General features: G+C 35.0%; 1 protein-coding gene across 3 annotated transcripts; it reads right to left on the minus strand.

Annotated features, from left to right (window-relative positions):
- Positions 1-5,963: 5,963 nt before the first annotated feature.
- LOC109216486 (putative late blight resistance protein homolog R1A-3) lies at positions 5,964-12,457 on the minus strand. Of its 3 annotated transcripts, none has more exons than XM_019380646.1 (5): positions 11,740-12,457; positions 11,431-11,511; positions 10,564-10,695; positions 6,292-10,008; positions 5,964-6,160 (listed from the first exon to the last, which is right to left on the minus strand). In XM_019380646.1, the coding sequence occupies exons 3-4, from the start codon at positions 10,621-10,623 to the stop codon at positions 6,307-6,309; spliced, it is 3,762 nt and encodes a 1,253-aa protein (XP_019236191.1). In that variant the 5' UTR covers positions 10,624-10,695; positions 11,431-11,511; positions 11,740-12,457; the 3' UTR covers positions 5,964-6,160; positions 6,292-6,306. The 3 variants fall into 3 exon arrangements, with proteins under 3 accessions (XP_019236191.1, XP_019236193.1, XP_019236192.1); XM_019380648.1 differs by having other exon boundaries at positions 11,431-11,546; XM_019380647.1 differs by lacking the exon at positions 11,431-11,511.
- Between the last annotated feature and the right edge of the window lie 2,255 nt (positions 12,458-14,712).

Consider the following 14,712-nt stretch of genomic DNA (forward strand, 5'->3'; position numbering starts at 1 on the left):
ACCTCCATACAAGTGTTGCATACAAGTTCCGGCCCGGATGATTGAGAAAGATTCAACCAATTTGAACCGCTCACATCACAATAGTAGCAGCGTAAAGGCCGTAAGTCGGGGGGCGGCCATAACATAAGGCTATTACTTAATACGCCAGTTTGAAGAGCAAGCTTGAAAATAAATGGAGAGGTCATTCACTAATAGTAGAAAAAGCGCTCACTCACTTGTATCTGAAAAGGCAGGCGGGGGGCTCTCTATCCTTAAGATAAGATTTTTTCCATTCTTAAAAGCCCGGGCTAGGAGTGAAATGCCCTCGATCGACTCGGGGCTAAAAGCCCTAATGAAGAAAAAGAATTGTCCTAAGATTGCCTACTATTTGGTATGATAATGGAATTAATTTTGTCGGTTACTATAGGAGGAATGTTAAAGGAAATTTTATTTAGAAACCAAGAGTGATTTTGGTAGAGGTATTTAGGAGTAAGAATTAGGTCGGAGCTATTTAGATTCCCCAATAGAAGATTACTCAGTGGTTGGCAGTTGGGAATCCATCGTGAGTTCCAGATATCAAGAGATGAATTGTCACCTATTGTCCAGGCAGTGTCGTTAGAGCAAATTTCCCAACTAATCTTTAGGCTCTTCCATATGAAAGAAATGTTTTTGGGGGGAGTTATTGATGTATTTTGTTATAAGAAGATTTGCCCAAGGGAAATGAGGGTAGTTTAATAGCCGCCAATCAAGACTTGCTAGGAGTACTTTATTTTTGGATTTTGCTTTTTTTGACTCCTAACCCCCTATGGATTTATCAGTTGTGACAGTGTTCCAGTTGAGGAGATGTAACTTTTTTTTGCTATCAGTGGTACCCCAAATAAAATTTCTAATAATTCTATCAATGTTTTGAAGGATTTTAATGGGTAAGAAGGTAAATTGCATAATGTAGTTAAGGATGCTTGCTATGGTAGAAATTGCAAGAGTGGTACGTCCAACAACGTTTAGGTAGTTGGTTAGTTTGGAGCGCTAGAAATCTTTTATCTTAGGACATCAATTGTGAATTGGGAATCCCAAATATTTTCCAAATTTTGTGGTGCTTTTAATCTCTAGTTGCCTAGATATGTAGGAAATATCATCCTTTGAGCAGTTGGAGGAGAAGTAGATTTTTGATTTCAGGTGGTTGATTTTTTGACCTGAAAGTTCACAGAAACTAGTGATACAACTAAGAATAGTGCTGCAGTTTTTTTTTGGTGACCTTGCCCATTAGAGTTAGATCATCTGCAAAAAAAAAAAGTGTGAGAAATGAGGACCTTTGGACGTCACCTTTATGGGGTCCCAGAGATTGATGTCTACTAAGTGATTTATATATCGTGATAACATTTCCATGCAAAGAATGAAAATGTAGGGGGAGATTGGATCGCCTTGACGGATACCTCTACTGGGGCTGAAATAACTAGTTTTGTTACCATTAACCTGGATGGATATCTGGCTCGTGGTGATGCACAACATGATTAGCTTGGTAATATTAGGAGAAAATTTTAAGTGATGGAGATTTTGGTATATGAACGACCATTCAATCCTATCAAACGCTTTCTCGAGGTCAATTTTAATAAGCATGTTGTGATAGGCAGCTAACTTAAATGTATAGGGCTTTCTCCAAAATAGCCTATCGGATATGCTAAATATTGTCTGCTTTTATTTACTCAAAGCAAGTTTGTCAAAGAAAGATGGTTTACTTTTATTCATTCAAAATAAGGGAAATGAAATTTCTACGGAATTTGCTTTCCGTCTTGTATTTAATGTTGTTGATCATGCTTAAAAATATGAAAGAAGACCTTTACTGTAACACTCCTCAAATTTATAAAAGTTTCAAGACACGCTAAATATAGAATTTAATTTTCTTATAATCTTAAATTATACTTCTATTACGGATTTAAATCCTTGTGATTGATTTTGAATTACTTTTCTATTTATAGATAATTGGACATACAATTTGGTGGGAAAATATTAATAATTTTTAATATTACTAATTATTAAAAGTAGGAATAATTAAATACTAGTTTGTCAAAACAAAATAAAAAAAAAAGAAATTGAAGGACAAGCCTAAGCCCATAAAGGGCTGTTTAAAGAAAAAGGCTTGAGGCTTTAAAGCCTTGCCTTGGACGTCAAAAGTCAAAAAGGTCAAAAGAAAAAGCATCAGAATATTATAGAAAAACAGAAAACAGAACGCTGCTTTGTTTATGCAGCGAACGCAGGCAAGGAAAAAAAAATCCTAGGGTTCTTTACAAATCATCAATTTTTAAATTCAGGTATGTGAAATTCCCTACTGTCAATTACCCCATAGTAGTAGTAGGTGAGAATTGAATAGTTAATTACTTTCTTTCTCTGTATCAACATCAAATTTCATGTTTAGGTGTGAAACTTTAAAATTGATTAAAATGCACTGGTTGTTGTAGAATCGATTGTTTGACTGGTGTCAATTGGACTGGGGCCTACGTATTGGCTCGAGAAGTTTTGAGGTGAGTTGATATAACCCTTTATTAAAGTGGTTTAACTCACAAAAGCACGCACACAAGGTGTTTGATGAATTGCATAAAAGAGTTAATATATACTTAATTGGAGTAGTAAGTACCTATTAGCTTAGAATTATTTTCTAGCTAAAGTTTAGATGATTATTTGGATATATGTGCATAAATTTCAGATTTTTATGTTATTCTTTGTACTTAATTGGAGTAGTAAGTACCTATTAGCTTAGAATTTTTTTCTAGCTAAAGTTTAGATGATTATTTGGATATATGTGCATAAATTTCAGATTTTTTTATGTTGTTCATACATGCCATTTTCATGTTGAAAATTCATGAAGGATCAAGAACCTTTGTAAATACTTTTGAATGTTTATTTCATTCGTATGTCATGCCTTACATTTAAGGATACCAGTATGAGTATGTATAAAAGATTTAGACTTGAAAAGTCACAAGAAGAAGTTTTAGAAAGAAAAGATTTTTGGGAGTATCCTTTATTCTGAGAAGGGGTCATCGTCCAGGCCGAGGGTCCTGACCAAGGCGTTGACTTCCTGAAACTACTTGTGCCAAAGTAGGGAGCACACGAGCCGAGGGTCTCGTTGCTGAGAAATTACTTAGCCATGCTAAGGTATGATACATGAGCGCTGAGAACCATGAAGCGAGTGGCACCTCGTGGATTGGGCCTATTCGATCAGGTTGGGATCGAACCCGTGCCGATCACACGGTGACTGAGACAGAATTAAGTCAGAATAGTTGGAACTCCCAAGGTATAAAGTGAAGTATTTTTTTTTATAAGAAAGAAAAAAGAAAAGAATTTCTTTTAGAATATTCATAAACTGCTATTATGCGATTATCTAGAATTATTCTTATAAGCTTTATGTTTTACATGCATTTAGAACCTTTGCTCATAATGTATATGTTATTAAAGTTCCGCCCCTGTTGTTGAGACTCACTGAGTACAATGGATGGTACTGACGTTCTCTTTTGGGAACCTACGTTGGTCTGCGGTACAACGTAGGAACCGGATTTGCAGGCGAGCAGGCTACGAGTTAGGACTTCCTTCCCTTCCAGTGCTATTGGTGAGCTCCGCTTTTGTTCGTGGAGTATTCCTTAGAGTCGTTTTTATTTATCTATTTCTTTGTTTACTTAGAGAACTGGCCAGGAAATCTCATGTCCTGAGCAGTGCGTCAGTTTATCAGTAGAGGCTTCATAGACATAGTGATTGGGTTGAGATTCAGATGTTATTTTATAATAACTTAGCAGTAATTCAGTAGTTACTACGAATAAAGTTTTGGAGTTGATTTATTTAAATATTCGAATTAATCAAAAGTATTTGGTTAGAGTATTGCTTTGTTGCATATAAAGTTTGGAGTTATAATAGGTTTGATAAGTAGAGATGGTTCGCTCGGTCATGTTTAGTGATCGAGTGCCGGTCTCGGCTTGTTCAGAAAATGGGTCGTGACATTTACATGTGATTCTTGAAGAGAAAGAATCGTTATTTAGTTATTTATTTTGGTTTTCAATTTTTGTATGTGCTTGCTAGTTTTGGTAAGTCTATGATTAATGGCTACAAGTTGGTAAGTTAGGATTTATTTGGGACATTTCCGTAACATTCCCAAGAAAAAAAATTCGGGTACTTTATAAGTGAAAAGCTTTCGGAACTGTAAGCAATGATGCTATTATTCATCATTTTCAACATATGAAAAATCATTGAGCACAGTTATACCTTGTTACTAGAATTTTTCTTAATAATGATAATATTATTAGTAGTTCATTTGGACTTGTGTGTAGAAGTCTTTTTTTAATAATGATAATATTAATCGAAATTTTTTATTAACTATTTTCTGACGCGTTCAAATAATTATGTACTTATAGTTCAATTAATAGCAACTTTATGTTAGAGTGAGCACCCACGACCTTCAAATTCTGGATTCGCCACTGGGTCAAGGTACTAGGAAAGGGTTAAGGTACTATAGTTTGTCCCTTGGTTATAGAGTTATAACTTAAAACCGTTCTTGTTGTTTCATGAAGTTTTGAGGAAAATTCTATGAGTAGATCATGATTTTTACTCCCTTGAGCAAGGAGATTTTTCACGTAAAATTGCTCGTGTTATTTAATTTATGCACTTTACTTTCAGTTTGGTTTTGGATTATTAAAGAACTTGGTTTTTCAATATGCGAAAATGGAGCAAAACACAATTCGCCCTTTTCTTGTGTCTAGATGGACTCTAAAATATCTCTTAGTATAACATTGAATAGCTTGGTAAGCCTCCTACCTCTTCAAGACACTTCCAAACCTCTATGGGAATACCGATCCTCATAGTATTTTTTATGGTTCTCAAAACTATATGTCTACGAGTGTAGCTAACGTTTTTATCGTGTATGTGTGGAGATATAAAAAGAAATTATCTTCTATAGAGAATATTAGTCTTCCTTAAAGTCAAACGAGCCGGGGATAGGGATATAACTAGCTGGGGCCGGAAGATCTGTTTATTAGGGGTAGATCTAAAGGGGTTGTTTGGATTGACTTTTAAGCTGGTCAAATTAACGTTTAAGCTTTTTTTAGCTTCTTTGTTTCGGTGTTTGACAAAGTTAAAAAATACTTAAAATAAATTTAAAACTTCTTAAAACAAACCAAAAACAATAAGCAGGGCAACCCCTCTTTCTCTGTGGACCGAGAGGAAAAGGGGCTCGGTTGGAAGAGGGGGTGTACGTACCATGAGAGAAACAAGGACGTCAACCTCTTTCAAATATACAATGTTTCTTGAAATGTATAAATATTTGCAGGAGCAGCTTTCATCCCATCGAGCCTTTAGTCAAAGCATTAGAATTTCAAACCCAGATAGCGCATTTCTTCTGATTTATGCTACTAAAAAGATATTTATTCCGATATTTATTCATGTTGGAAATATAATCAGTCAGTATCAAATTGATGGATGACAAAATCACTAACATTTTTACCTTTTCTTTATTCTGATTTTTCTGAAAGGCAGATGTTTTTTAGAACGATCAAAGAAACTTCCAGCTACAATTTAATAACTGATTGATTTTCTTGTTTCTCGTAATTTTGATTTATGTCATGGACTCACTGTACAAAATGCTGATTTGACAGATGTGACCGTTCTTATATCATAGATTGGTTAATATGTCATTTCAAAAAAGCATTAAACGTTTCAAAACTACATGGGAATAAGCTAAATTTGAGATTCTCTGAGTTTTAAAGTGAAAAAAAGAGTCACTAAGGGCTCGTTTAGTCGGAAAACACGTTATCCCATGATTAATTATTCCGGGATTAGTTATCCCTCCTTCCCATAGGGATAAAAAAACACTACAATCTGGGGATAACTAATCCCTGGATCAGTTATACCACGATTTTATCTCAACCAAACACGGGATAAATTCATCTCAAATTTAATCCCGGAATTAATTATCATTTATCCCTCGTACCAAATGAGCCCTAACAGAAGAATCACATGCAGAGCTATATATGTTACATTTAAGAAGGAAATAGAACAAATTTGTAACACATGCGATACCTGTCTGTAGTATACTTTTGCTGTCCCTTAGCAGCTTTACTCACCAAAAAGAAAAAAAAGAAGAAATTAAACAGAAATCCCAGTAACACTTGACAATCAGTTTTTGGTCCATCATTTGAAGCCCCTACAGGTTCATGTGTTGACCAAAGTAAATTGTATGTCCAAACAAGATTATAGAGGTTAAAATAATTGGAAAAAAATACACTGAAAAGGAACTTAATGTACGATGAAGATAATAAATTCGTATATACTCACAGAGATTTATGCAGATTAGGACCTAAAAGAATACTTTAACTCAAGCTTGTCTTCTCCTGTCATTTCTGAAACATATTCTTTAATCCTTAGGGCTGAATCTTCAAGTTGAGGGTTGCTATCCAGTGTGATAGACTTCAATGAAGTAATATCCCCAAAACTCTCTGGGATCTCCGTAAGCTCAGTACAGAGCCGTAATTGTAGTTCCTCAAGCACAGGAAATGATTCCTCTCCTACCTGCCATTCAGAAAAAGACACCCATGCCAACTTTAGCAATCTGAGACTGTGGAAGGTGACTTCCTCCGCGTTCCATTCTTTCCCCTGGATGGTTAAGCTTTGTAGATACAGTTCTTGAAGGGTTGGTAATCTCGCAATTCTTGATAGTGAATCCGATGTCAGATAAAACCGACTCAGCTCCAATTTTTTCAAGCTCCAAGGGAAGTGAATATCCCACTGATGTGTATCTGGACTGATATACCAAAAGTAGTCCAAAAATGCGGAAACTTCTTCTAGCTCATTAAGGACATCCAATCTTGGAAAACAAATCTGCTCTTTTATTGCATCTGAACTGAAATTCCTTGGTATACTAATCCTGAATTTAAGGCTTCGAAGATTGGGAAACCTTTTGAATATCCCCTTTCTGTCTTCCAAACAGAAAATGGTGGGATTATGTAATATTCTCAAACTCTCTAACTTCGACTCCTCTTCTAACACTGTTGGTTTGTCGATAGTCGGTTCAAAGAGAAAAAAACTATTCATTCTCACATGTCGTAGCTTTGGAAGACTCCAAATACTAGGTGATATTACCATTGCTGATGGCCCATTATCCACCACCAGAGTTTCCAGATTCAAGAGGTTTGCAAATGATGGAGGGAAAGCTCTTGCCTCTGTTCGAATGTTTAAGCACCTCAAATGAACAAGCATGCCTATTTCATTCAGCAAAGAATCTGCCAAAGTTATGCCGAGCAGCTCCAACCTTTTAAGAAGCCTCAAGTGTCTTAGGTGACAGTTTTCGGGAAGATTGTTGGGCTTCCGAAATTCATCCATGTCTACCACCTTCAAAGAGAGGAGGTGTTTAACATAAGGATTTTTCTTTTCCGGGCTGAACATGACAAAATTTCTTTCTGGACCATCATAATGAATGGTCATTCCCTGTGGCATCAGATCTGAAGAAGAGGATGGATCACTTGAACCTACAAAGCCAAACAACTTTTCCTTTTCAGCTTTTCTCGAACAAAAATCATGCACAAGATCATGAATTCTGATACTCGGGTCCCTGATACCTCTCTCATTGAAAAGTATTACCAAGCTACTAGAAATTAACTCATCCACATAAGACTCCGATACTTCTTCCACACTCTTCTTGTCATTTAGTTCCACAAACCCTTCGGCACTCCATAAGTCTTTCAATTGAGAGATTTGAATATCTTCGTCCTTTGGGTAACTTGCGAGGTAGAGCAAGCACGGCTTTAGGTGATCCAATAAATGGTCATAACTTAACTCTATAACCTCCATCACCTCCACTTCATTCTTAAAGGATTTCAAATTATTTAAAACTTCCAGCCACAAATCCTCTTTCTTTTCCATCTTCGCAATGACTCCACCAATCAGATCAAGTGTCAAAGGAAGACCTTCACACTTTAGGGCTATTTCTTCTCCAACATCCTTTAGTTCATCAGGGCAGCTTTCTTCTCCGAATACCTTTTTCTCTAATAACTCCCAACTTTCTTCTTGTCTTAGCAATCGAAGGTTAAGAGGATCACTGTGACGTTTTCCATACAAAGCCACTTTCTTTTCTCGGCTTGTTAAAATAATTCTACTTCCTATCTGAAAATCCTGAAAAGGCATTGTTAGCTCGTCCCATGCTTTAGTATCCCACAAGTCATCCAAAACAATAAGGTACCTCCTACGGTGCAGCCTTTTTCGAAGCTCATCATAAACATCAAAATCCTCAGTAAATTCCGCATCTAAACCAGTGACTTGATTAAAAATTTTACGCAACACCTTTTTGCTGTCATACTCTTGGTCGACTGTGCACCATGCACGAATATCGAAATGACTAGTAACTGACTTATCATTGAATACTTTGTACGCAAGAGTAGTTTTACCTGCACCAGGCATGCCGATGATCGAAATAACATCTAGCTCTGCTAGTCGATTGGTAAGCTGTGAAATTATCAGGTTTTTCTCCTCCTCAAAGCCTACAATTATTTGCCCAACTTGCTTTTTTGATGACCTTCTTTCAACTGGTTTGTTGGTAGAGTGTACAACAATAAGACTCATGTTTTCCTGTACCTCTTTCTTGATAAGCTTGATCTTTTCTACGGCGTCAGGTAGTAAGAAAATAAGTTGCAATAGACCATGATCTCTGACAAGAATTGAATTGATGACATGTTCTGCCTCATATGCCACATCTAGAACACGAGTCCAAAGATCCCTATTCAATTCTTGCTCAACATTCCCAAAGAACGGTCTTATGAACTGTAGATATTCTTTTACCAACCCAATTTCTTCCTTTATCAAAGTAACTGCATAAGCATTGGAATTGAGCAAACCATTTAAGTTTATGAGTAGAAGATTCATGAAGAGTGATCCATCACTCTTGGGGAAGCAGAGTTGATATGAGTCTTCACGGGCTTTCAAGAATACATGTTTGAGATCTTCCTTCAGGAAATCAATATTTCGCAGCAAATCTAGACTTGCACAACTTGTTTCATTCGTATTCTCTTCATTCCTTGAGTTCTCTTCTGAGTTGCGAACAAGAATGGATATCTCCCTGCTACGAGCTACAACATGTGAAAAGAATACAAACAGTTTGTCGTGATGAATAATGTCTTTGGGCACATCTGTAAGAATAATCAATAGAAACTCTATCATGACATGAATGTTTTGAGCTGCAGTGCTAGCAGTAATAACATCAACCCTATGCTCTTGTAGATGAATCAGATATTCTCTAAGAATGTCGGGAGAGGCTTCTAAGAGCTGCTTATTGAAGTGTCCAACTTCTGCTGATTTTGAAGCTTTCAAATTTGTACAACATATGTGCATAACCTCCAGCTGAACAGGAACAATCTCCAGAAGCAGATGAGCTAGCTTGACTTGAGGGGCGTCATCTATCATATCAAACTGATAAGCCAAAAAGGCAAAACAGAAGTGTCGTACTCTCTCAGCCATAAGTTGAAATTGAGATAAAACATATTCAATTGTCTCATACTCAATGTAACCATTTACTTTTAGCCCATGGAAATCTCTTAAATTACCGCATACATTCTGAAGAACCTCATATTCAGTCTTTAATGGGCAAATCAACTCAGCAAACAACTTTGATTGATCATGGAGATACACAAGGAGGGCGTTGAAAAGTTCGACCAACTGATCCTCAGTCATAGTGGCACTTGGTTCAGAATTATGATATGAGCTGAGACAACTTTCCATTTTTCCCAGGAGGCAAGGAGCGACATCATCCGTCAATTTACGCAGAATTTCATGTCCACTCTGATGAAAAAGTGACTGAACTAGATCATGAAACTCATATAATATGCAAGATATTTCGGCATCCAAACCGCCGGGAATGAAATAAAAAAGCTGAAAAAATGACGACATAAATGTCAGATTTTCATCTTCATCTATGTCAAGAGCAATTTGATCTCGTCGATTCTTTAGCCTCTCAATGAAATCCAACAGATTGTCAATGTCCTTGTGAAATACATCAGATGTCACCTGCCAAAAGACAAAATGTGTATCATATTTAAGAATGTGTTATGAACTTATTTCCTAATGTTTTTGAAACGATTCATATTGGGACAAAATCGGTTTTAGTGCTTGATGCTTATCAGCTACTTTAATCTCAATCAATAAGCTAAACTGGCTCTAAATTACCAACGTTTTAGGCAAGTAATATTGCTTTTGAGTCTTATTATCATAAATAATATTTTCGAAACAGTACTGATTTCATCTTACAATAATTTTTAAAATCATTCTTAGATGGTGGTATGCTTATTTGTTACTACTTACTACATATGAGTAAGAACAAATTTTACTTAAATATCATCATGATGTTAATATTCTAAAATATGTTACTCCAGATATCAATTGAATAACTATTTTACGCCTTAGAAAGTAATATATTCTACAAAGAAAATGCCATGATCAGATTATGAACTTTTGAACAACAATTTCCAAAAGATATGAATAACATTATACTGTCTTGAGGATTACTAGGATAATCATTCAAGTCATATTAGTTTTAATATGTATAAATATTGTATGGCATACCAATGAGTTGTTTGCTTCCCCTTTCTCTCTTTCTCCTTCATTTTCTTTTCCTTTTTCCATGTATGTAATTCTCACTAGTCAAGCCAAAGTAACTTTTCCTTCCCTTCCTCGAAAGTTCTCAAGATCTGAGGTCTGGAAAGTACATAAATCATTGTTAGGAGAAAGAAGTAGAAGAAAGAACACAAGAATCTGAAAGAAGAAGCATAAAGCATATAGCAGATGACAATTTACTGCACATATAGCCAGACATCTGAAACAAATAAAAAAGGTGGAGTGACCATACATCTCCCAACCCAATAACCAAAATAATATGGAGATATCTACTGAACAAAGCGGATGGGCTACAAAAACAATGGAAGTACTGTACTTCAGCTTGAGCCCATGGTTGTCTTGTTGAATTGCCCTCTCTAAAACAATTTGTAACACTTGTTGTCTAGTTGATTGCAGTAGATTGTTGCTAATTTTGCTAATATTTCAGCATATAAAAGATTTTCATCTTGTAGTTAGTTGGTACGTATCAAGAAAATAATTTATTCATCTTAATTTTTAATTCCTCGAAATATTAATCAAGGTCAAACATCAAATGGTGTGTGTGGAGCAATTATTTTGATGAATAATAACTTTCCGTGCAATTAGACCGTCACACCAGAAATGTCAATCATAATCACACAAATGTCTAGACACGAAATCATATCCCACATAACTATTAATATTTAAAAGAAGTTTATAAGATTATAAACTTATTTCCAACTCTTGGATATAAGAATGACCTTTGATTATATTGAACAAATATAGCTACCACAAACAGAGACAAAATCAGCAATTTTTCAGCATCGGAGACATAATTAAACTAATAAACCCGTGTACCTGAAGAGAATCCATAACCACATAGTATGAACCAGCATAAGTAAAACAGGACAAAAGAAACATCAGGAGCTGGAAATGTTCCTACAGTTGTGTAGCAGCAGAAGGTCATTTACTCACTACAGAAGAGCATTTCAACATCTTATGTCATTGTGTTGCTAATTAAGGTCAAATCTATCGAAAATATAACAAAAAGATCTCATCTTGCAAAACAAAACAGAAGATGAAATCGCAGCAAACAGATCCGTAAAATCCCAATCAAAACACAAAACAGATGAAGCATAAACTCAAGGAGGCAAATAAGAAACAAACCTGAGCAGCTTTGTTGGCAGTGAGAGCTCTCGGAAACCTCCAAATTATGTTCAGCACCGGTCTTGAACTCGGCCAAGTATTGGGGATAACTTCCTTTGAATTTTTAATATACAGATTGAGAATTCCAAGATAAAATTATAATTCATTGACTTCTGAAGCCTTTTTTAATACCCATTAGCATCTTTGTCTTTGTAATCAATTATGAAAATAATATACATGTCCCTTGTTTTGAGAGCTGGTTTAAATTATTTGATACTTCACCTGTCTTGTTTTGAGAGCTGGCTTATATATCATACTCCACTTGTCTTCATATTTGTTTAAACATTTAACATCAAATCACCAGCAAAACCTTTTAACTACTTCAATAGTTATATAGATGTCAATCAATAGAATCAAATTAACTTCAATAAGACTTATCTCTAACTACTTACTACATACATGAACCGAAAACTTGTGTTTCATTGTTCACCTAATGATGAGATATATGTAGAATGGAATTATTTTACATTTTCTCGATTTATAAATCAAATCAAACCAAAAAAGAGTTCATTTTTCAATGTTGATAATCTTTTCGATATTCTCGATTTTTCCCAATCATAGCATGTTGACGTGAAGTTCCTAAAATAGATTGAGAAATAGATGAAGAGTGGGGGAAAAAGTAAGCGCTGGGATTCAGAAAGATCTGGGAGCGAGTTGAAGTAATTGGCTAAAGACAACTTGAAAGGCCACCAATAGATAGAAAAACTAAAAATAGAGATTGATAGTTCTAAATTAAAATACAGTTCATTGACGAGGAAAAAACATAATTAGACAATAATCGAGAACATTTTCCAAAATCCTAGCAGTAATAAGTAATTAACAAATATGACAGCTAATTATTAACTACTCCCTCCGGTCCAAAATAACTAATTTTTTGGCCATTTTCTTGTGGTCCAAAATAAGTGATTTTTTAAGATTTCAAGAATGAATTAATTTTTTTTTTCCTACATTATCCTTGGAGTAAATAGTGTTGGAATATGTGTTAGGAGTGTTTATGTGAGATAGTAAATATTAATATGGCCAATTCCATTGCTAATTAATGCTAAAAGGTGGATTCCTTAATATGTGTGAAAACATCCAAAAAATCACTTATTTTGGACCGGATGGAGTACATTTGTAGCACAATCCCATTAAAATAGGGATTACTAATTAATAGCACTTCACACATCTTCCGAATCCATTCCCACAGCTTTCTCTTCCTCATTTAATGCATTACCCCAAGATGCTCTCATTTCTATTTATTATACTTGTAATATATTAAATTTAATAATTCATTGTGTTGTATAATTGTTGAATACATGATGAATAGTACATATTCATAGTAAATTAATGATACATATTCATATGTATGTATTATATACTATCATATACGACGTATTTATGGTATACACAATATAATATAATTATACTATTATAGTCATTCACAAATTCTTCAGCCATTGTGTATATAGAATGTATATTAATGTTAATGTTAGTGAATAATTATATATATATATATATATATATATATATATATATATATATATATATATATATATATATACATGGAATAAATATATACACGGTATTATAATAGTATATAATTATGTATAAATATATATACATGATATAATGATGGTATTTAATAGTGTATAAATTACAACGATATTCTAGTATATTATATACACAATATACCAACGATAATTAAATAAATAAATAAATTACAATGATATTCTAGCATGTTAATTTTAAATGTTATCATATTATTTCTCTTTAAAGTGCTTCTAGTTTTTTAGCCACGGTGGAAAGGTGATTGTGGAGCACAGGTAGCTAAGGGTTTGAATGGAAAAGAAATGTGATATAGTTCATGATAAATGAGAGAGAAAGAGAAATAAGATACTATACATGTGTCACACCTCCTCTTTTATTACACCCCCCCGGAGGGGTATAGTATAAGGGAGTTTTTCCAATTAAAGAACAATCGAAATGGAATTGTTTATTTAAAGAATTCAGAGTCGCCACTTGGGAGATTTATGGTATCCCAAGTCACCGGTTCAAATCTCGAATCGAGGAAAAGGTTTGACTCTGTTTAACAGTCGCGAACCAGAAATCCGATTAAGGAATTCTGTTAACCCGGGAGAAGGTGTTAGGCACTCCCGAGTTCCGTGGTTTTAGCACGGTCGCTCAATTGTTATTATTGGCCTGATTATCTGATTTTTTACATGTTTTAAACCTATGTGCATTTTAACTTTAAACCGCTTTTAAATATTTTAAGGAAGATTTCAACATCGTCTAAAACATGTCTTTGGACCGCGCCACATGAAATGCACCCGCAATCCGAAACACATTTTATTCAACGTTGTAGAGATTTGGATTTGGGTCACATGAAATGCACACCCGAGTTTAGGAAGGTAAAATTATTAAAGAGCGCGCCTAAAGTGACTAACGTGTTATTAACTTTGCGGGAGGCCATGAAAATTCGCTAAATGGCATTCCCGAGTTCTAAATATTTTTAATGAAGTAATTAAAAAAGGCCACGCGATTTGTGATTTTATTGGCGCGGCGCACCTCAAATATTTTTAAAAGACATCCTAAAAATGAACTATTATTCTCTATTAAGGATTCGTCACTATTCCGAAAACTTAATTCGTTAACATTAGGAATTAACTAACATCGCGGTATTCAAGGAAACTCGGGCCCCAAGCTCAAGTCCGAACTCGAACAAGGACGATCTCCATCGCTGAAGAAACCCTTAGCTCGAGTCCGCTACTTAACTTGAAAAGCCCAAAGCCTACCATTTAATTATTAACAGACCAACTACTATTTCGGCCCTGGGCCCAAGAAGAGCCCAAGTGAACGTGAATTGCTGAATTTCGAACTGGCAGATACAGTTGCTTTAAACTCAACCATGACTGAAAATGTACCATTGAACCATTTGTGATACTAGACACTGTT

The sequence above is a fragment of the Nicotiana attenuata genome, unplaced genomic scaffold (assembly GCF_001879085.1).
Source record: "Nicotiana attenuata strain UT unplaced genomic scaffold, NIATTr2, whole genome shotgun sequence".
Classification (NCBI taxonomy): Eukaryota; Viridiplantae; Streptophyta; class Magnoliopsida; order Solanales; family Solanaceae; genus Nicotiana; species Nicotiana attenuata.

Excerpts from the sequence above, each read along its gene's own strand:
- LOC109216486 (XM_019380647.1), bottom strand. The coding sequence starts at position 10,623 with ATGGAAAAAGGAAAAGAAAATGAAGGAGAAAGAGAGAAAGGGGAAGCA. Across the intron at positions 10,009-10,563 it reads GGGAAGCAAACAACTCATTG|GTGACATCTGATGTATTTCA; the intron begins GTATGCCATACA and ends GTCTTTTGGCAG.